General features: G+C 47.4%; 1 protein-coding gene across 1 annotated transcript in view; it reads left to right on the top strand.

Moving 5' to 3' along the window:
• Positions 1-23,148, top strand: part of IL6R (interleukin 6 receptor) — a 58,352-nt gene that overhangs the window by 5,994 nt on the left and 29,210 nt on the right. Inside the window, exons 2-6 of the mRNA XM_066262000.1 lie at positions 14,538-14,786; positions 16,700-16,823; positions 19,404-19,585; positions 19,879-20,045; positions 20,535-20,676. Of these exons, the coding sequence (XP_066118097.1) occupies positions 14,538-14,786; positions 16,700-16,823; positions 19,404-19,585; positions 19,879-20,045; positions 20,535-20,676 (864 nt within the window). The remainder of the gene's footprint in view (positions 1-14,537; positions 14,787-16,699; positions 16,824-19,403; positions 19,586-19,878; positions 20,046-20,534; positions 20,677-23,148) is intronic.

Here is a 23,148-nt window from a genome sequence, read left to right as displayed (position 1 = left end):
AGAAGGGGGGGTGGAGCAGGAAGCATCAACTCCCATATGTGCCTTGACCAGGCAAGCCCAGGGTTTCGAACCGGCGACCTCAGCATTTCCAGGTAAACGCTTTATCCACTGCGCCACCACAGGTCAGGCTCATTGGTGACTTTGATGTGAGGAATTTTGGTGAAATGGTGAAGGCCAAAGGCTGGCAGGAGTGAGTTCACAAGTGTGGTAGGAGAGAAACTGAAGATGGCAGGAATAGGCTACTCTTTTTAGCTGTAAAGAGGAGTAAAGAAATGGAGTGTTGGTAGGCTGGAGAAGTGGGGTCAAGAAAGGGTTTTTTTAGAAAGATGATGAAATATCAGCATGTTTGCATGCTGATGGAAATGATCTAGTAGAGACCAAAAATTAACAGAGAGAGAGGTGAGAATTGCTGAAGCAACATCCTTGACTAAGCAAGAGGAAACTAAAGCTCAGGGAGGTTAAATAACTTGCTCAAGGTCACACAGCAAGGAAGTGACAGACCAGGCTCTGAACCATGCTTTCTACAACATCACTATTTCACTGACAACTGCCACCCTTCTTAAAGCACAGGGACAGCAAGGTCATCTCCTTTCTTCAAAGTATACTCAGCAACACCATACCCATGGGTACGGCAAAGACAGCCCCACTTTGCACCAGGAAGTATCCACTGCCTTAGTAAGTATTGAAGGTACTGAAGACCACAGTTATGTTTCAGCCATTGCCCTGTAACACCCATATTCATTCATATCACTTTGGGACAGGAGAATGTTTTGCAACCACATGTCACTGTGAGGGCTCTCTTTCTCTAGGAGAGGCAGCTGGTGTGGCAGAGTGAAAACAGCTTAGAGGTCAGACAGTCTGGGCCTGCTTCCCGGCTGCTCGCTTCAGCAGCCAGCCATCCTTGGGGCAAATCAGTTCAAGCCTAGCAAGAACAATACTTCTTGAGACCATAACAAATAAAAGTGGGTGTTTGATAGTTGTAATCGACCCTAAGAGCCTAAAAATAGTGCTAAGGTTTTAACATTAATTATCTAATGTAATCCTCACAACATTTTGAAGTAGGTATTATTATTAGTTCCATTTTATGGATGGAAAAAATGAGGCCTAAAGAAGTAAGAAACTATCCTGAGATCACACAGCTAGAAAGTGACTGGCTGAAGGTTGGAACTTGGGTGTGTCTGGATCCTGGGCTTGAACTCTTGAGCACTGTGCCTGAAGGACTAAGGAAAGAGTTTACTTATTTCTATTAAGTAAAGAACTTCCTCTTTCGTCCTTTTTTTTTTTTTTTTTTTGATATTTCATTGTATGAACACAGTGAGTTTATTTACCCAGTCTCCTTTTGATGGACATCTGGTTGTTTCCTGTCTTGCAATTGCAGACAGTGCTTCTGGGAATAACTTTGCACATCCCTCATGTTGCATGAGTGCAAGAACATCTTCAGGATAAATTCCTCAAAGGAGAATCTATGGGTTGAGTGTCACGGTGTTTGTAATTTTGAGAGATAGAAGCTGTACCACTTTACACTCCCAGCAGCAGCGAGAGAACGCCTGTGTCCCCACATCATTTCCAAAAATGTGTTACTGAACTGCTTTCTACACAGAAAATGGTGTCTGTGTGGAATTAATTTATGTTTATCTATCTGAGTGAGACTGTACAGGCTCTTCCATTTTTAAGAGACATCTGCATAATCTACTTCTATGAACTCTTTATTTATATTCATTGCTCATTTAAAAAAATTGGGTTGTTGGTCTTTTTCTTATTGTTTATAGGAGTCCTTAATACATTAAGGAACTTAGTTTCTCATCTATGATACAAGTTGTGAATATTTTTCTCCAGTATGTCATTTGTCTTCTGACTTTTTTTTGGTAGGGGGTGGTTTTTGCCATGCAGGTTTTTTAAAAAGTCATTGAATTTATCTGTTATTTATTTATTTATTTGTTTGTTTATTTATTTTATAGAGAGAGATTCAGAGAGAGGGATAGACAGGCACAGACAGGAACGGAGAGATGAGAAGCATCAATCATTAGTTTTTCGTTGCACGTTACAACACCTTAATTGTTTATTGATTGCTTTCTCATATGTGCCTTGACTGGGCCTTCAGCAGACCGAATAACCCGTTGCTCGAGCCAGCGACTTGGGCTCAAGCTGGTGAGCTTTTGCTCAAACCAGATGAGCCCGTGCTCAAGCTGGCGACCTCGGGGTCTCGAACCTGGGTCTTCCGCATCTCAGTCTGATGCTCTATCCACTACGCCACCGCCCGGTCAGGCTCTGTCTTTTATTTTTAAATGTATTGATTTCAGAGAGAGAGAGAGAAATATCAATTTGTTGTTTCACTTATTTATGCATTCATTGGTTGATTCTTGTGTGTGCCCTGACTGGGGATGGAATCCACCACTTTGGCACATTGGAATGATGCTAACCAACAGAGCTATTAGGCTAAGGTTCTCAGTCTTTTTAAAATAACTTCTAGGTTTTATACCATACTTAATAAAATCTTTTTTTGTTTGTTTGTTTGTTTTTGTATTTTTTTTTTCGAAGCTGGAAACAGGGAGGCAGTCAGACAGACTCCCGCATGTGCCCGACTGGGATCCACCTGGCATGCCCACCAGGGCGCGATGCTCTGCCCATCCGGGGCATTGCTCTGTTGCGACCAGAGCCACCCCACTCTAGCGCCTGAGGCAGAGGCCATGGAGCCATCCTCAGCGCCCGGGCCATCTTTACTCCAATGGAGCCTTGGCTGCAGGAGGGGAAGAGAGAGACAGAGAGGAAGGAGAGGGGGAGGGGTGGAGAAGCAGATGGGTGCTTCTCCTGTGTGCCCTGGCCGGGAATCGAACCCGGAACTTCTGCACACCAGGCCGACGCTCTACCACTGAGCCAACCGGCCAGGGCCAAAATCTTTATGCTTATATTATTTTGAAAGATTCTACTTTATTTTTATGGTACGTACTTTTAAAAGTTTTTTACATTTATCACATTTCCCCATGTATAAGATGCACCCTTTTCTGAAAACTTTGGGGTCTAAAAATTGGGTGTGTCTTATACAGTGGTTGTGACATTTCAAATGCCATAGCTGGAACTGAGGACGAGGCAGTATATGAAGACAGTGATTCGTCATCAGACACAGACGAGGAGAAGTTAATGGATGGGAGTTTTGACAGTGATGAGGAGTTCTATGAATTTTATGATGAATAAAACTTGAGTTCAATAACTTTTTGTAATACTTTTGTTTTCAAATTTCAGGCCCCAAAATTAAGGTGTGTCTTATACATGGGAGCATTTTATACGTGGGGAAATATGGTAATTATTTGACCCATTTTGACTTGTCATGGAGTGAAGTAGTATGAGGTAGGGTTCTATGTTTTCCCTCCCTGATGTCCCTTTACAAATTATTGAATCTTTCCCCTACTGATCTAAAAAGTCACTTTTAAAATCTACCAAATTGCTGCCACGTACTTGGTTTTTTACTGCTTTTCAGCACAGTGAGTAGTTAGTGGCACAAATTCTGAAGCCTAGTTGCCTCAGTTTGAAACCAGGCTCACTCTACTTAGCTATAGAAGCAGCCTCCTCTTCTGTGAGATAGACTGTTGTGAGGGTCAAGTTAGGTAATCCATATGCACCTTGGCATAGCGTCTGTATGTAGCCGACACTCAGACTAAGTCTTCAAACATTGAGGTAAAATACACATAGCATATTTGTCATCTTAGCCATTTTATTTTATTATTATTTTTTCCATCTTAGCCATTTTAAAGTGTACAGTTCAATAGTGCAGACTAGTCTTTTTTTGGTTACTATTATTTTCTATTATAGTATCTTCCATAGTATTGTCTGTCTCTTCATGTGCCAGTAGCGTGCTGTTTTAATTATGGTGGTTTCAGAATTTCCTGCACAGATCTACTATGCTCAGAGATAAAGAAGACTCAGCATTATAAGTGTGCTCATGCTTCCTAAGTTAGTCTCTAAATTTTCTTTATCCTAATAAAATCAACAGGAATTTTTAAAAACTAGGCAAGCTGAGTCTAAAGTTCAAATGGAAAAGTATATGAGTGAGGATAGCCAGAAGAATTCTGAGAAGGCAGAGAAATGAGAGGAGAATTAGCCCTACCAATTTAAAGCTTATTATAAAGCTGGAATCTAGGGTTCACAGCTTCTCTGAGGGCAGATGTGCCTGCTCTTCCATTCTGAACTGTTTTCTTCCAGGTGAAGCTCGTACAAAGCCCATGGCACGTGGGGGTGGTGAGGAGGACAGAGGCTTGAGCTCAGGTCGTTGTAAGACTGCAGGAGGGGGTACCTCAGGTCCCTTGTAAAAAGTGTGTATTGCAATGTGACATACACAGAGAGGAGTGCTCAGCATACTTCTGACAGTTTGATGAATTGTCACAAACTGAGCATGTCTATGTAGTCACCACTCAGATAAAGAACAGAGCATGACCAGCCCAGAGCCTCCCCTTGTGCTTTTTTTCCAGTCACACCCTCCCACATCTCCACTTTGTGACTTCTTAAGTCTTTGTTTCCTCGTATCTAAGGGATGGTAGAAGATGTGGTTTGGGATGAAATGAGGTGGGGGGGCATACTTCCTCTTGCCAACCCCATTCCACAAACATAAAAAACATAAAAAACCCCATTCCACAAACATAAAAAACCCCATTCCACAAACATAAAAAACATAAAAAACAACCCCATTCCACAAACATAAAAAACATAAAAAACAACCCCATTCCACAAACATAAAAAACCCTGATGTGGGTCAAGCTCCTGGTTAGACTCTGAGGCCAAGTTCAGAGATGGGAAGATAGGCCCCTTTGTGCCCTTCTTCTGGAAGGTCATGGGTATGGGGCAAACATGACTGAGTCCCAGGGCCCAAGGCTTCTGTCCTGGCTGAATGACACTGGTTGCGTGACGTGGCCCTGGTCTCCTCATCTATAAAAATGGACAGGTTGAACTGAATGTTTCTCTCCCTTTCTTTCCTTCTTTTCTTCCTCCCTTCCTTCCTTTTTTTCTTTCTTTCTTTTGAGAGAGAGACAGAGACAGATGGGGATGGGAGAAAGATGAGAAGCATCAGTTCATAGTTGCAGCACCTTACTTGTTCATTCATTGCTTTCTCATATGTGCCTTGGGTGGGGGAGGGTCCAGCTGAGCCAGTGACCCCTTGTTCATGCCAGCGACCTTGGGCTCAAGACGGCAACTTTGAGCTTCAAGCCAGGGACCATGGAGTCATGTCTATGATCCGGCGCTCAAGCTGGATGAGCCTGCACTGAAGCTGGTGACCTCAGGGTTTTGAACCTGGGTCCTCAGTGTCCCAGGTTGACATTTCGTCCACTGTACCATCACCTGGTCAGGCTTAACTGAATCCTTCTTAAGGGCCCGTACAGCCCTAGAAGAGTGACTCTTAGCTCAGCACCCATTCTGTGACTTCAGCCCCAACTCAGCCCCTCTCTGGACCTAATCCTGTGTACGTCCACGTGTGGGCATCTGTGCCCGTCTTCATGCCCTTCCTTGATCTCTCTATTTCTCGATCTGCTTCCTGGGGCTTGATGAGGGTGGGAGAGTTGGATTGTTTGCCTTCCTTAGATATATCTTTTCCTCTAATTAGTTTATAATCTCTGAGAGGTGATCCAGGCCAGAGCTTCTGGTCCTGGGCCAGCTGATTATCTCTGACGCTGCCAGAGGAGGATTAAATGTTTTTCTCTTTAGCAGTTGGTCACACGCTGGTTTCTGAGTCAGCAGCCAGCAATACCTTTTAATGGGTCCAAAGGAGCCTCAGAGGCTCCCTTTCTCCAAGTAGAGTATGGGCCACGGTGCAGAGGAGAGGAAAGGCTGCGCCAAGGTAAATACTGACACCACCAAATACAAGGAAAATGCAAGCAGGTACAGAAGTACAAACACATTAGGGAGGGCTGGGGCTGCCAGCAGGAGCTGTGGGAGCGGGGAAGGGGGGCCAGGGAGCAGGGGGGCGGGGCTGGGAGCAGGGAGGGTGGGGCTGGGAGCTGAGATACTGAACACGGCAGGGGCCATGGCTCAGACTCTGAGGGCTGGCCTCTCCCTAAAGGTGGAGAAGGGCGTTCTGGGGATTTGGGGGGAAGTGAATGGGTGAGCTGGTAGAGTCAGAGGTGTGTGCACTTTGAACTGTCATTTGAGTGCTCCTGCTGTAGGTCAGGGGGAGAAATGTCAAGGATGCTAGGCTTCTGGCTCCTGGTCAGAGACCCCTCCAAGGTACTACTTGGTGTGGCAGGGCTTGGCCCCCCGCCGCTCACCCCGTACACATACCCTCGACCCTGACTGTCCTCCCCGGTCTCTGTGGAGGATGCACAGGCATGAGATGAGCAGGGCAAAGGAGAGGAAATCGGGAGACAAGAAGAGATACAGGGTGGTGAGCAGCCCAGAAAGGGGGACCTGAGGTTGGAGCATAGAGCGAAACGTGGAGAGAGAGAGAGAGAGGCTTGGGCCAGACACACCTGGAGCCCATGCAGAATCCCTCCTTCACCAGCTGTGTGAATGTGGGTACGTTCCTTAACTGCTCTGAACTCCTTTGCCTCAACATTGAAGTGGGGCCAAGCTTTCCTAGGCAGGGTTATTGTAAGGGATGGAAGGCTCTTAGGTAAAATACAGGCACGTGGTAATAAGTGCTAATGAGTGGTAATGATTGTTGTGATTATTATTACATCAGCGGTCAGGAAGTTGGTTTCAACCCTTACATGGAGAAGGCAGGGAGAGGGGAGGAACACTGGGAACCAAGGCCCCATGGGACCAAATTTTGCATTTGTTTCTGTTTGGATGAGGTGCCCACATTCTTCTCCTGGAGACATCTCAACAGCCACCTCCTTTACTGCTGAGACGAGGCCTTTCATTCTTTGTGACCACTTCTGCAATCCCGTGTCCCTGTAACCTGAGGGGCCAGAGGCCTCCTGTACTGTCAGCTGGCCAGCGAGACCTGCGTCTCTGCTCAGAAACCAGGGCGGTGGGATTAGCAGGCCTGCTCTAAGCCTGTGTCCCCAGTGGCGCTGGGCAGCTGGTTCACTGCTTACATAATCAGGGCCAGGGAGCTGAACTTGTTTTTGCTGGCAAGAGCAACAGCAAGCTGTGAGAGAGTTGAGAAATACGTCTCTGTGTGCGTGTTTTTCTCTGGTTATTGACATTACAAGTTTACTTGAAGAGGAAAAAAGTAGAAAAACAACATAGCTACTTGGGTTTCTGGCACCCAACCTTACTTATGTCCAGAATGGGGAGGAACCCCACTCTCAGGGTGGGGCTGCAAGGTTCCTCTCTGAGAGGTGGCACAGTGGTGACAACTCAGTGCCCCAAGGTGTGGGATTTTGTGGGCAGCAGGCTCGGGTATGGGATAGGTTGCCAGGGGTGATGAGGACCTAAACTTTCTTCTCCTTAAGGAATGGGAGGCGAGGGAGGTTGTGGGAAATTTTCTCTCCCGGAGCTCTCTAGGAATAGGAGGAGCTTTTGTCTGAGGGCACTGGGATAACCTGGCTGTCATTCCTCTCCCCAAATCATCAATTTAGAATAGTATATCCATAGATCAATTATGTGTTTTTAGGCAAGGCTATTGCCTGAGATAAACAGACACAGACATGCTTCCTGCCCACTGAGAACTAATGATTTGTGGGCTAAGGTACAGCAATGGGGGCAGTATGGAGCTTCAGATCATAGTCTGAACCCTCACTTCACAGAGAAGGTAGATGGGGCTGTACCAGGGGCTGTAATGTGCCCAGGGCTGCCCAAGACATTGGCAAGACCAGAAATAGAACTCGGGTCTTCTGACAGTACAAAGCTGTTTCCTCTATGCCAATCTGCCTCTTCAAGATGTACTTTATATTAAATAACAAATTAAGACAAGACTGTACATTGGTGGAGAATATTATTCCATGAAGAATACCAGGTACATGCCCTCCCTGGGGTTCTCACTTCTCTTTGCATACTGTTCCCTTTTCATAGAATGCCATTCCCTGTGGTTCCATTTATAACTCCCACTCATTTTTCCAGGCCCAACTCAAATCTTTCTTCCCTTGGATCCTGTCCCCCACCCCCATCCCTTTTGAATGATTTCACTCTCATGACTCCCTCAATATGTCAGGAACATATATCTCAGGGCGGCCTGTATTATAGGTAGTTTTAAGTTCTCCATGGGGTTTTGTGGGGATTAAATAAGATTATGATATGGAAAAGGTGGAGAGGCGTATCAGTACACAGTTCAATAACTATCATGTTCTCTTTCTTAGGTTAGGAATTTTTGGCCTTGCCCATGATGGTGCACAAAAAATTCTTTTTTTTTTTTTTTAATTCTTGAGAAGACAGACAGGCATAGGCTTGCAACGCTGGCCTGAGATGGCTGAGTAATTGCTCAAGCACAAATGCTATGCTGTGTGCTCTTTGCTAAATGTCAGTGTGTGCAGGGCCAGCCAGCCCCTTCCACACCCCCGTGGCCCAGGGCGGGAGTGTGAGCACGGCAGCTGCGCGTCAAGGCTGTGAGGAGCGGGAAGGGCTGCTGTCAGACGCACTCCCCTCACCCGTTTGGTTGTGTCTCTTCTCTGTCAGTAGGGCCTACTTTGGGAAGGCCCTGGCAGATTCCAGGGAACAAACAGCCGTAGATGGGGAAGGGTGGTGACCTGATGTCCACCAGGGGATCAGGTCAGCAAAGCTGAGGGCTAAGGGTGTAGAGTGCAGAGAGTGACAGAACACAGAGCTGCAAGGGTGGGGAGGTGACCACTTTGGTGTGGAAGGCGTTCTCAGAAGCTGCTTGTCCTGAAAAATTCGCCCTCACCCCCACCCCCCATTTCCTGGTGCCCATTGTGCTCTGCCACGCCTCTGCCCTCTGCCCTCCACCCTGAACATAATAACTTGGACAGACCTGACTATGTAGCTTTTTGGTTTTAAATATATATTCATTGTAAGAGTAATACAAGCAACTTATAGAAAATTCAAAAACTATAGAAAGATGAAGAGAAATAAATCACCTGTAGTCCCATCATTTGGAGAGGTAGAAATATCAGAAGGGCATTCTGTGAACTTCAGTTCTTCTCACAGAAATGCCTATGGGGCTCCCACGTGACCAGCCGGAGCAGGGATCTGACTCAAGATTCAGCTCAGGGAGCGGAGTGGTGAATGGGTGGGAGGGGAGGGCAGCACTGCCCACTCTGACTTGAGCAAGTTTATTTTCTTGTAATCTTTTCTCTGATCATCCTGCATATAGTACTTTATATTTATTTTATTTAAAAAAATTTTTTCTAATTATTAATTTTACAGAGAGCGAGGGAGGAAGAGAAAAAGAGAGAGGGAAACATCAATTTGTTTCACTGGTCTATGCATTCCTTGTTTGATTATTGTATGTGCTTTGACCAGGGAAAGAACTTTCAACCTTGGTGTATCAGGAGGACACTCTAACCAACCTAGCTACCCGGTCCAGGCTCTGCATATAGCACTATTTTTTTTTAATTAAATTGAATTTTTTTTTTCCAAGTGAGAGGAGGGGTGATAGAGAGACAGACTCCCGCATGTGCCCCGATTGAGATGTACCTAGCAATCCCTGTCTGGACCTGATGCTCTGCCCATCTAAGGCCATGCTCTCAACCAAGCTATTTTTAGCACCTGAGGTGGAGGCGCCACAAAGCCATCCTCAGCACCTGGGGCCAACGCTCTCGAATTAATCAAGCCACAGCTGTGGGAGGAGAAAAGAGAGGAAGTGAGGGAAGGGGGAGGATGGGGGTGGAGAAGCAGATGGTCACTTCTCCTGTGAGCCCTGACTGGGAATAGAACCCCGGACATTCGCGTGCCAGGCTGACACTCTACCATTGAGCCAACTGGCCAGGGCCCTATAGTGCTTTAGAAAGCATAGTTAACACAGTGCTGTTCAAGCTCCAGAAGAAATATATTAGGAAGAAAGCTGGGATAAGCAATACTTGCCAATGGCTGGTTTATAATTAATCATCCCCCATGTAAAAGAATATATATAGTCACTCAGTTTTAAAGAAAACCATTACTCAAGTTCCTTGGCAGAGGAAATGGTCATCATGTGGCTCCTGCAGCTCTGCTTTTGTGGAAGAGAGAAAAAAGTCTTTTTATTTGCTATTTCTCTGAGCTGCCCAAATAGTTTGGCCATTGTTAGTGAGTGCAGGAACAGAACAGCCCCTGCCATTGTTCAGGCTAGTCACCAAACATGGCAAGAGCTTCCATCTGAACTGGGGTAGAGGAAATGACCAGAGAAACGTATTTCCTGAAACTGGCAAAAGCAGAAACAGAAGAGAGAGCTTCCTCTGGCTTTGGAGTCATAGCCAGTGGGAGCTCTTTCCCCATCATCTCCTGGTTGGGACAAGCTGGTTGCTCTCGTCTCAGTACAGAGCCTGTCCATTGTACATCTGGAGGGGGCACCTCTTAGACCACTGTGTCAACTGTGAGTGGTGCTCCTCGGAGTTTTTAATGTGGAGGCCTTGTGTGGACACCTTTTAGATGCCCTACATTAAACAAATGTTTATTAAGGATCCACAGAACTCTGATGAGTGCTAGCAGGAGCTCAGTCTTGTAGTTATGGTTAGGGGTGGGGAGCTATATATAGTCCAGGTCCGTGGGATGTGAAAAGTGCCAATGAAACAATCAGCCATTCTTGGTCCTTGGACCTTCGTGCAACCTTCCTGTGTCTGTTTTTATTTTTGTATTTTTTTTGAAGTGAGAAGGGGTGGGCGTTGGCAGACAGACAGACTCTCGCATGTGCCAGACCGGGATCCATCCGGCTGCCCACCAGGGGGTGATGCTCGGCCCATCTGGGGTGTTGCTCCGCTGTAACTGGAGCCATTCCATTGCTTCAGGCGGAGGCCACGGAGCCATCCTCAGCACCCAAGCCAACTTTGCTCCCATGGAGCCCTGGCTGCCAGAGAGGAAGAGAGAGACAGAGAGGAAGGAGAGGGGAAGGGTGGAGAAGCAGATGGGCGCTTCTCCTGTGTGCCCTGGCCAGAAATCCAACCCAGGACTTCCACATGCCTGGCTGATGCTCTACCGCTGAGCCAGCCAGCCGAGGATCCTGTGTCTGTTTTGTATTGGTGCTCTTAAACTGCCTCTGAATTCTCATTTCCACTCATGAACTGGTAGAGGGATGTTGTAAGCAATGCACTGTGGGGCCACCCTCCAGCAGACAGTCCTAGCTTGGCAGTGTCTCCATCTTTGTTCCTACAGTAGTTGTGATTTGTGCATGAGCTCGATGTCCCTGTTGGGTTTTATCCTTACAGCTGCTTTATCAAGTGGAAAGTGGAAAAGTAAAAGTATTGATATGACGATTAGAAGTGTTGGTGTGTCTTCTAAAACTTAACCTCATTCAGGCACAGATGGAAATCAATATGTAGACTAAAGATGGCAAGCTGTAGTCTCCACCAGGTGCTCTTTGGACTTAAACCCACTGGACTGTGTGTTCAGTTATGAAGTAAAAGGACAAATGTGATACACATACTCATTAGGACCAGCAGTTCTACTCGGGGAGACTCTTGGGAAAATGCACCAAAAGCCACGTGTGAAAAAGTTGACAGCCACGCTCTTTGATATAGTAAAACACTGGAAATGACTCAAACTTCCTTCAATGGGAGATGGTCCACTGTAGTTGCGCAATGGAATGTTACACAGTGGTGAAAATGAACGAACTATACCTACAGGTAAATGAATTATAGAAACATAATGAATGACAAAAATACATCACAGAAGACTATATACAAACCACACATAAAGCTTAAAAATCAAGCGAAGTTAAGAAAAATTTAAGGATCCATGGATAGTGAACTTATTTTTTAAAGTAAGGGAGTGGTATCCCAAAATGTAGCACTGTGCAGGTGAGGAGGCCGGAGGATGCGGAAGCAGAGAGGGAGCATCAGAGACAGTGATTGTGTTAGTTGTTAAAGTAGGAACTCAGGATTTTTTTTTTTTTTTTTTTTACAGAGACAGAGAGAGAGTCTGAGAGAGGGATAGATAGGGACAGACAGACAGGAACAGAGAGAGATGAGAAGCATCAATCATCAGTTTTTCATTGTGGCACTTTAGTTGTTCATTGATTGCTTTCTCATATGTGCCTTGACTGTGGGGCTACAGCAGACCGAGTAACCCCTTGCTCAAGCCAGCAACCTTGGGTCCAAGCTGGTGAGCTTTGCTCACACCAGATGAGCCCGCGCTCAAGCTGGCGACTTTGGGGTCTTGAACCTGGGTCCTCCACATCCCAGACTGACGCTCTATCCACTACTGCACCACCTGGTCAGGCAGCTCAGGATGTTTTATGCTTCATAACTTTCCTGTACATTACATATATTAATTCATATGCATTCGATATTATATATTTAAAAACAATATTTGAAATTCTGGAAATATATTATTGAATATTATATATGAAAGGTGTGCTGTATTATCTATCTACAATAGCTAGGACATGGAAACAACTTAAGTGTCTGTTGCCTGGTGAATGGATAAAGAAGTTGTGGCTGAGCGTGTGCTTGCACATGCGCGTGTGCACACACGCGCGCGCGCACACACACACACACAAGAATATTACTTAGTCATGAAAAAGAAACCCTACCATTTGCGACAATATAGATGGACCTTGAGGGCATTTTGCTAAGTGAAATAAGTCAGACAGAGAAAGAAAAATACTTTCTTTTTCTGTATGGTCTCACTTGTATGTGGAATATAAAAATAAATAAAAAAAGAAAAACCAAACCCATGGCAAAACACATCAGATTTGTGGTTACCAGAAGTGTGTGTGTTTGGGGGGAATTAAGTAAAAGTGGTCAAAGATATAAGCTTTTGGTTGTAAGATAAATTTATATTAGGGATATAATGTATAACATGACTGCAGTTAACGGTACTATATGGTATATTTGTTAAGAGAAAAATCCTAGGAGTTCTTATCACAAGAATAAAACATTTCTCTCTTTTTAAATCTATATGAGATGATGGATAACTAAACTTATTATGGTTATCGTTTAATAATATATGTAAGTCAAGTCATTACGCTGTACTCCTTAAACTTACGTAGTGTATATGTCAATTATATCTCTATAAAACTGGGAGGGAGGCAAAATAGAAAAGGTAATTAGGGCTTTTTATAGCTCTTTTAAGCCCTCTGGGCATGGAAGTATCCTCTGTGATGCCAACTTCTAGAGACTGGGTTTTTGCTGGTGTTCTGGGCGCCCTGTGTCCAGTGCCCCAGTTCTGTGGCAGTGACTGCATCTTTGTCTCCTGCCTTTGAGGTCAGAGTCTCTCTGCTGCCTCACTGTGCCCTCTTCACCGGTGCCTGGCTCTAGGGCCTCCTTGAGTGTTTTTTCTTTTTAACTGAATTTATTGGGATGACACTGGTTAACAAAATTCTACAGGTTTCAGGTTCACAATTCTACAACATATCTCTGTACCCTCTATTGTGTGTTCTCTTCCAAGTCTTCATCTGTCACCACGTAGCAACCTGTATGTTTGTTGAATGTGTGAGAGAGGGAGAGCCTTCCCGGCCCACAGTGGGTTGAAGTGGGGTCTAAAGAACTTACCCCCCCTCCCCCCCCCCGCTGCACACTGAGATTCAGCCCATTTTCTCACCCAATGTCAAGGCTCCGACAGTGATGAGGAAAACCCCTCAGATGACAGCTGCTACCCTTGCCTTGCGTCTATTCCTTACTTGCATCCTCAGGTCAGAGGACTCTGGCTTCAAGTGGTAATGTGAGAAGGAAGCTTGAAGGCGGTCTGTGTAGCCAGGTAGGGCCCAATGCCAGGCAGAAGCTGTCTCTGTCCCTGGACTATGGTTGGTTGTTGGTTTGCACAACCATCCCCTGGCTTTGGGAGTGTTTACTTTTTTTGTCCCTTGTTTCTGACAGCCACCTTGGATGGGGTGGGAGGAAGGACTGTCTGCCAAGTGTGAGATAAAATCTCTCATTCTAAGTAAGAAGGCTTTGCAGGTCACAGAGATACTGGTGCTCCTCCTCCAGGCCCAGGAGCAGAGGTAGGAGGTGAGGTCAGGTGTTCAGGCAGCTGCTGGGCCCCTACAAAATCTTGGGCTGGATTTATTTCTGCTCTTTGCTAATAAGTGGTTGGTTATACATTTGGCCTGAAGGACCAAGTGAGCTTAATGTGAAACTGGCTATATTCCTTGACCTCAGTTCCCTCAGCTGGTTAGATGAATCTAATAGATCGGTTAATAAATTAGTCCAAGGTGGTTGGACTAATTTATATCTTAGAGACTATGAATCTATAACTTATACTAAAAAATGTTTACCTATTCCTTTAATTTTGGACTCCATGCTGCTGTAAGCAGTGGCAGAACCTTAATGGGTTTTCTAATCAAAGGAGTGGGGTGGCCAGATCGAGGCTTCTGAAGGCTCACCTGGGCAGCTGGGTGGAGAGGGTCAAGACTAGGGCATGGGGGCCACTGGGGACTGTTGCTGTAATCCGTGCAGAGGCCTGGACCATTGGATGGACTTGGGAGGTATTTAGTACTGAAGCATCTTGTGGCTTTCCCAAATCAGAAAAATTGAAGTCCCTTCCTCAGTTTGTAGTGGACTTACTGTCTTTTCTCTCTCCAGAAGTGGAGAACAATGTGCTGACCAGCGGGCCTGGAGCCAGCGTTACCCTGACCTGCCCAGGCGGGGAACTGGGAGACAATGCCACGGTTCATTGGGTGTTCAGGAATCAGGTCACAGGCTCACACCACGGTAGACGAGTTGGCTTGGGAAGGAGTCTGCTTTTGAGACCTGTGCAGCTCAGCGACTCTGGAAACTATTCATGCTATCAGGATGGCCACCCAGTTGGAACTGTGCATTTGCGAGTGGATGGTGAGTGGTGTTCTTAGAACTCTTGGAAACAGTTCCCTGTGCAGCTCTGTGCATTCCAGGTTTCCTGCCTGACCCCTTTAACTCCTATTATTTCCTTGGTCTATGAATTTTGGGGAAAGGGCCACTGATGTCTGCCAGTGAGACTGGTGGAAATTCCTGCTGGGTGGGGCAACTGGCTGATGGGTACGCCATCCAGCTGGCCTTGTTGTGCAGTTAAGGCTTGGGCAGACTGGTATAATAGCATGGGGCTCGCAGCAAGGTGGCCTGGGTTTGAATCTTCTTCTTTTACAGCAGGGGTTGGGAACCTATGGCTCGTGAGCCAGATATGGCTCTATTGATGGCTGCATCTGGTTTGCAGACAAATCTTTAATAAAAAAAACAATGTTAAAAATATAAAACATTTTCATGTATTACAATCCATTCATTTCCTACCGCTCATGTTCATGGTTGCGGGTAGCTGGAGCCAATCACAGCTGTCCTGTGGGACAACACCAAATTTTTATTGGATAATGCGTAAGGTACACGGGTCATTGTATGGCTCTCACGGAATTACATTTTAAAATATGTGGCATTCATGGCTCTCTCAGCCAAAAAGGTTCCCCACCCCTGCTTTACAGTTTAACTGCTCTGTTCCTCAGACTCCTTTGGATAAAATAAGGTTAATTTCGTTACCTTGTTTCAGAGTTAGTGCAAAGATTAAATGGGTATGTGTGTGTATACTTACATAATACATGTGGTGTTGAAAACTGCATAGTCTCAAATTAACTTTTTTTGTTTGCTTTGGTTTTGTTTTTGTTTTTCAGAGACAGAGAGTCAGAGAGAGGGATAGATAGGGACAGACAGACAGGAATGGAGAGAGATGAGAAGCATCAATCATTACTTTTTCATTGCAACACCTTAGTTGTTCATTGATTGCTTTCTCATATATGCCTTGCTTGTGGGGCTACAGAAGACCAAGTGACCCTTTCCTCAAGCCAGCAACCTTGGGTCCAAGCTGGTGAGCTTTGCTCAAACCAGATGAGCCCGTGCTCAAGCTGGCGACCTCGGGGTCTTGAACCTGGGCCCTCCGTATCCCAGTCCCATGCTCTATCCACCGTGCCACCGCCTGGTCAGGCTCAAATTAACTTTTTTGGGTGAGAGGAGGGGAGATAGTGAGGCACACTCCTGCATGGACCCTGACGGGACTCACCTGGCAACCCTGTCTGGGGCCAATGCTTGAGTACTGAGCTATTATTAGTACCTGGGGCTTACACACTTGGACCAACAGAGCTATCCTCAGCGCCTGGGGCCACGGTCAAACCAATTGAGCCACTGGCTGCAGGAGAGGAATAGGGGAAGGAATAGGGAGAGGAGGGGGAACAGGAGGAGTAGATAATCAGACAGTTGCTTCTTCCATGGGCCCTGACCAGGGATCGAACCCTGGACGTCCATATGCCAGGCTGACACTATTCACTGAACCACTGGCCAGGGCCATGAATTAACTTTTTATTTTTAGAATTATCTGGTTCTTAGCTCTCTGGCATCTAGATGAAATGTCATACAGCCAGATGACCTGTGTGCCAGGACATATGCTGGATACTTTTTCCTTGGTGCCCAATGACCCAATGAGGGAAAGCATTATTATTATTATTATTATTATTATTTATCATCATTTAATTTTATAGTAGGAAGCTGAAGAGAGGTATGGACTTGCCCAAGGTCACAAGTTAGCCCTGGGTGTCTCCCTTCACCATAGTGAGGTCCTCTAATTTCCCAGCCATAGCTGTGAGTGTGTGGCTGATTGGCCATGTGTCCTGCATCACAGCTGGCTCCAGGGTTGGGGTGGGTGGGGAGGTGGGAGGGCCAAGACAGGTGCTCCCATGAGAAGGGGGGTGAGGTGCGCTCACCTCATGTCTGGTGTGCTCACCTTTCAGTTCCTCCAGAGGAGCCCCAGCTCTCCTGCTTCCGGAAGAGCCCTCTCAGCGACGTTAGTTGTGAGTGGAGTCCTCGGAGTCCCCCCTCCCGTTGGACCAGGGCTGTGTTATTGGTGAGGAAGATGTAAGTATCCTGGGCTGGGCTGTATATTTGTCTATCCATCTTTACCCGAGACCCTGAGGGGCTGCTCTCATAGGAGCCAAGTGGGACTGGCCAGTCTGGGATCCCAAAATTTCTAATAATAATTAGAAAATAATTCCTTTGGTATGAGGAAGAGGGAATGAGAGAAGGAACTGAGACTTATGAGTGCTCACCTGTGCTGGCCACTGTGCTAGAATATTGGTCCTGTTAACTATCACAATAGCCATGGGAAAGTGGGTGTTATTGTTCTCCTTTAACAGATAGAGAACCTGAGTTTCCAAGAACTGATTAACTTATTATTTATTTTTCCGAAGTTAGAAGTGAGGAAGCAGTCAGACAGACACGCTGCATGCGCCTGACCGGGATCCACCCGGCACGCCCACCAGGAGGCGATGCTCTGCCCATCTGGGGCGTTGCTCTGTTGCAACCAGAGCCATTCTAGTGCCTGAGGTGGAGGCCATGGAGCTGTCCTCAGTGCCTGGGCCAACTTTGCTCCAATGGAGCCTTGGCTGTGGGAAGGGAAGAGAGAGACAGAGAGAAGGGAGAGGGGGAAGGGTGGAGAAGCAGATGGGCTTCTCCTGTGTGCCCTGACCAGGAATCGAACCCGAGACTTCCACACGCTGGGCCAATGCTCTACTGCTGAGCTAACCAGCCAGGGCCAAGAACCGATTAACTTGTTCAAAGTCATCTCGCTAATAGCTCTGCTAGGAATTGAACCCAGCCTGTCTGATTTCATTCAAAATACAAAGGTTTTGGGCGTTGTTCTGAAGAAGATGCAAATGTCTCTGGGACAGGAAGGGCAGCAGCTTATTATCTGTCCTGACCTAGTGAGCTTATCATGGTTCCAAGAAACTGATAAACTTATTTAAGGTCATCTGCTAGTAGCTCTGCAAGGACTCAAACCCAGTCTGTCTGATTTCATTAAAAAATACAATGGTTTTGGGTGTTCTCTGAAGAAGATGCAAATGTCTGTGGGACAGGAAGGGCAGCCAGCTGATTACCATCAAGTCCTTAAGTGAGTTTATCAAGCTCTTTCCATTATAATAGCAGATGAGAGGAAGTGGTGATAGGGTGGAGAGGGAGCTGGGGCTGGTGGGATAGAAGTCACACCTGCCTGGGGGACCCTTCATACCTGGAGATGGCATAAAGTGGACCTGGGAGTTCAGGCAGGGATGTCGAGGAGCGAGGAGATGCTGAAAACCAGTACACCTTTGCAGTATGGTTTGTCTCCATCCCAGAGCCAAGGGCCCCTTAGCCCAGGTATTGCTATTTGAGTTTGGGCTGTCAATCAGAGTATCAAAAAATCTGGACAGTGAATTCAACAGGGTGGTTTGGTTTTCAGGGGCAATTGCCAAGAGAAGCCCATAAAGCAAGAGTGGGAGAGAGAAAGGCATTTCAGCTCACACCTTTCTCCTGTCAGGAGCTTCAGGCACTTCCATCCTCCTCCTAGGCCAGGGGTCACTGCCTTGACCTAAGGAAGCGGGGTAGGGAGCAACTGTGAGAGTCCTGGGGACCCCAGCACCCACTCAGGCCCTCCTCAGATGCTGGGGCTGCCGGGCTGAAACAGGCCCCTGGAAGGAGATGTTGTGTGATCTGCTTTGTGTACACACATTCACCCCCTTGCCCAGCTGTGCTTGCTTACCCATTCATTCCACGAATGTTTGGTGAGTTCAGCATCTGCCGTGGGCTAGGTGCAGTACTGGGGCTGAGAGACACGCCAGGTGAACAGGAGCCCCTGCCCCCCAGCCCCACAGGGGGTACACCTGTAAGCCAGCTGAAGACCCCACCTTCCCAGGGTCAGTTGAAAAAAGCCTGGCTGGCATTGAGGGAGGGAGGCTCTAACGCAGACTGGGAAGGTTGGGGCAGGCTTCCAAGAAGGAGTTTGTTCTGGGCCTGGAGTTCAAACCCATACAGAGGTTGATGGTTGATTCGTCACCCCAGCAGCAGGATGAGGGCTGCCGTGGCCTCACATGCCCATGCATGTCATAAGTGGGTGAAGTCTCAGGCTTCCAGCTAGGTGGGATGGTGCCTGACTCACCTCGAATGTCCTCAGTCACCAGAAGACTGGTGACTTCTTTTCTGGGCTCAGCTGCTGGAAATGCTCCCAGCTCCTTGCGAGCCCCTACCTCTCTGCACTCTGGAATGGCATTTCTACTGGCTGTCCCAGTCATCCGCAGGCAGACCTGGAGGTCAGGGTGGGGTCTCTCTTGATTCATTCTGCCGCCCCATCTTGCCAAGAGCACAGGACCTGGAAGGAAGCCAAGGAGAACCACCCATCCGATGCCTCAGTGACTGAGCGCCAAGCTAGGTGTTTTACACTCACTTCTCAGTTAACCCTAACAGCCCCCTATTAGGTATGTACTGTTAATATTCCCATTTTCAAATGAGCAAACAAAGGCTTGGAGAGGATAATTTACTCAAAGTTGCAAGAGCTCCCAAGTGTGGAGCCGGGATTCAGACCCTGGGGTTAGACCGCAGATCCTGGCCCTTCTCACCTTGTCCTCTCCCCTCCCAAATATGTGCAGAAACTGAGAGTGGGCTCACTTGTTTTGTGTCCGGCAGTCAGCATGGTTCGGTGGAAGTCTTGCAGAAGCAGTGCCAGTATTCTCAGGGGTCCCAGAAGTTCTCCTGCCCGTTGGCCGTCCCAGAGGGAGACAACTCTCTCTACGTGGTGTTCCTGTGCGTAGCCAACAGTGCTGGGAGCAAGTCCAGCACACACCAAACATTTGAAGGTTATGAAATCGGTAAGTAAGCTCTTCCAGGCCTCCCTCCTCACCTTCCAGCTGTTTCCCTCTCCATGGCTTCAGGGAGGGACCGGAGGGGTTGGGGAAGAGGCTTGGTGAACTGGTGAGCTGGGCCTTTGGGCTTTACTTGACAGAGGTGTGACTGCGGCTGACCAGGGCCCTGTCAAGACTTGCAAGAGAAGTGATCGGGCGCTGGGGTGGCATCCTGCTGTTGGGGGTTTGCGCAGCCTCTGTGGGTCTTTCCTCAGAACCCCATCTGCTGCCTCATAAAAGCCGTGCACCCTTTCTCACAGTGCAGCCTGACCCACCCGTCAACATCACAGTCACCGCTGTGGACAGAAACCCCCGCTGGCTCAGGGTCACCTGGCAAGACCCCCCTTCCTGGGACTCATATTTCTATAGGCTACACTTTGAGCTTCGATACCGAGCTAAACGGTCAAAGACATTCACGACATGGATGGTAACTTTCTTTTTACTTCTATCTGGATAGAAAAGTGCCCCTGGATTCTCAGGGGTAGGAGAAAAGATACCAGAAAGAAAAAAAATGTGTTTTGGGTCCTGTTCCACACTTACTCACTGCATGGCTCTGGATAGCTCTCTGAGCCTCTAACCTTGGTGGCATCATTTATAACATGCAAACAATAATACCAGGCCAATCTCCCCTTCCTAGGCCTATTGTGAGCGTGAGTGACCTGGGAAGCGAGGGAGGCTGTGAGCATGTTGGGAGGTGGCCTGCAGGGTTCCACAGTGCATGGGGGCGGGGCAGTGGCCTCCATCTTCTGTCTGTTGGCTCAGAGGGCATCCCTGTTTCCCTCTGAGCTGCCAGCTGAGTCACCCACCCACTAGACTTGAGAGAGGAAGCAGCTGAAGGGCAGGGGGCAGCCAAGGGCATCCATGTCACTGTGGAGCTGCCTGACTAGAGCCAGGAGTGACAGACCTCTGCCCTCAGGTCAAGGATCTCCCGCATCACTGCATCATCCGGGACGCCTGGAGGGGCACAGCGCACGTGGTGCAGCTGCGGGCCCAGGAGGAGTTTGGTCACGGCCAATGGAGCGAGTGGAGCCAGGAGGTCACGGGCACCCCCTGGACAGGTACTGATGGGCACGGAAGGGATGTTTCCGCTTTGCTACTGTATGTTTCCTATTGCTGTGTAACAAGTCACCCCCAAACTTAGGGTAAAACTGAAACCGTTTATTTATCTGCTCTTGTGCTGGTCTTGCCTGAGACAGTAATGCAGGGGCGTCAGGCCTGCATGATCCAAGGTGGCCTTGCTCACATGTCTGATGGTTGGTGGTGGCCCGTGGCTGGGGCCTTGCTTCTCCCCCAGGCCTGTGGCCTTCCAGGAGCCCAGCCCAGAGGGGAAGTCACTTCACAGCTCGGTGGCAGGAGCTGCAAAGAATTTGTAACTATATTTAATCTACCATGGTTACTGATGCTTTTTATTTTAAAAAATATGTTAAGGTAATAATCATTGTCTTTGGGGAATTATTGAAATTAGTATGTTTGTTACAGAAGATGAAAAATTCCAGAAAAATAATTATTACCAGTATTGTTCCCACGTAGAGAAAACCAGGGAGAACTTCTTCCCTTTTCCTAGGTGTATTAGTATATGTGTGTTCTGTATATGTAACTGCATGATTAATATTTTTTAACCCATAAGAATTTTATTTAACTTGAAAAATTTTCATCAAATTAATGCATGCCCATGGCAAAGGAGCAGAGAAGGGCGGATAACAGCCAGTGTCCTTTGCCTTACCCCTTTCCATTTTCAGTACTGCTTTCTAGGAAAAGCTGCTCAACTTTCTGTTTCTATTTCTTCAGTTCATACCTTCCTTAACTTTGAACAACAACCTACTATGGCTGGGTTTGTTTTTCCTGAGCAAACCATTTGAGACCTTACCTTTTGACTCCTTCCTAAGAAAGATAAGGCTTTAGCAGACCTAGACCCAGGGCAGGACTCTCTAATTACAGCCCGGAGAATGGTGACTCAGCCTCTTCTTGAATGCTGCCAGAGATGGAGAAATTCCTACCCTTTGTAGCAGCTCATTCCATTGTTCCCAGTGTTCTTATTGTAGAATGGCTTCCAGGATTGGTCCCTTTAGCCTTTTAGTGTAAGTGAACCAGATTAGTTCTTAAATGCCAGGCAATTTAAAAAAGAATAAAATACTCATTTATTGAATGTGTATGGATAAAAATGAAAAGATAGAAATGACATCCATTGCCTAGGCCCATCCTGCTGCTTTCTCCACCCCTGGGAGACGATGAGAAGACTTTTATGTAGAGACTGCACAATATTCCCCCAGAATGGATGCTGTGATGTTGTGATGTGATATGGCTTTACAGTGTGGGCTCCCTGTCTTTCTTGTCCTGGGAGAGCTGGAGGAGTGGGCTTGGAGCTTAGGATGTTTTCCTTCTTGGATGTACATCATGTCAAGTGCAGGTTTAGATCTTTGTTGGTGCTCTCCCCATCTCCAGACTATCAAGAGTGGAGTCAGCTTTCTTTCTTTTTTTTTTCTTTTCTTTTTTTTGCATTTTTCTGAAGCTGGAAACAGGGAGAGACAGTCAGACAGACTCCCGCATGCGCCCGACCAGGATCCACCCGGCACGCCCACCAGGGGGCGACGCTCTGCCCATCCTGGGCGTCGCCATGTTGCGACCAGAGCCACTCTAGCGCCTGAGGCAGAGGCCACAGAGCCATCCCCAGCGCCCGGGCCATCCTTGCTCCAATGGAGCCTTGGCTGCAGGAGGGGAAGAGAGAGACAGAGAGGAAGGTGCGGCAGAGGGGTGGAGAAGCAAATGGGCACTTCTCCTGTGTGCCCTGGCCGGAATCGAACCCGGGTCCTCTGCACGCTAGGCCGACGCTCTACCGCTGAGCCAACCGGCCAGGGCTTAGCTTCCTTCCTTCCTTCCTTCCTTCCTTCCTTCCTTCCTTCCTTCCTTCCTTCCTTCCTTCCTTCCACGGAGAGTCAGAGAGAGGGATAGATAGGGACAGACAGACAGGAATGGAGAGAGATGAGAAGCATCAATCATCAGTTTTTTGTTGCGACACCTTAGTTGTTCATTGATTGCTTTCTCATATGTGCCTTGACCGCGGGCCTTCAGCAGACCGAGTAACCCCTTGCTCGAGCCAGCGACCTTGGCTCCAAGCTGGTAAACTTTGCTCAAACCAGATGAACCTGCGCTGAAGCTGGCGACCTTGGGGTCTCAAACCTGGATCCTCTGCATCCCAGTTTGACACTCTATCCACTGCGTCACTTCCTGGTCAGGCAAGGAGTCAGCTTTCTATTGGACCCTCTTTTCTTTCTCTCCCTCCCTCCCTCCTCCCCACCCTTCCTTCCTTTCTCTCTCTCTCTTTCTTTTTTAGGAGGGGAGGGGTGATAGTGAGGTAGACTTCCACATGTGCCTCAACCAGAATCCATCCAGCAACCCTATCTAGGGCCAATGCTCGAGTACTAAGCTATTTTTAGTACCTGAAGCTGACACACTTGAGCCAGAGTCATTGGCTGTGAAAGGAGACTAGGGAAAGAAGGAGTTGATGGAGGTGCGAGAAGCAGATGGTCACT

This window comes from Saccopteryx bilineata, chromosome 2 (assembly GCF_036850765.1).
Source record: "Saccopteryx bilineata isolate mSacBil1 chromosome 2, mSacBil1_pri_phased_curated, whole genome shotgun sequence".
Lineage (NCBI taxonomy): Eukaryota > Metazoa > Chordata > Mammalia > Chiroptera > Emballonuridae > Saccopteryx > Saccopteryx bilineata.
Note: the sequence above shows the minus strand (reverse complement) of the source record. Positions and strands in the feature narration are given on the sequence as shown.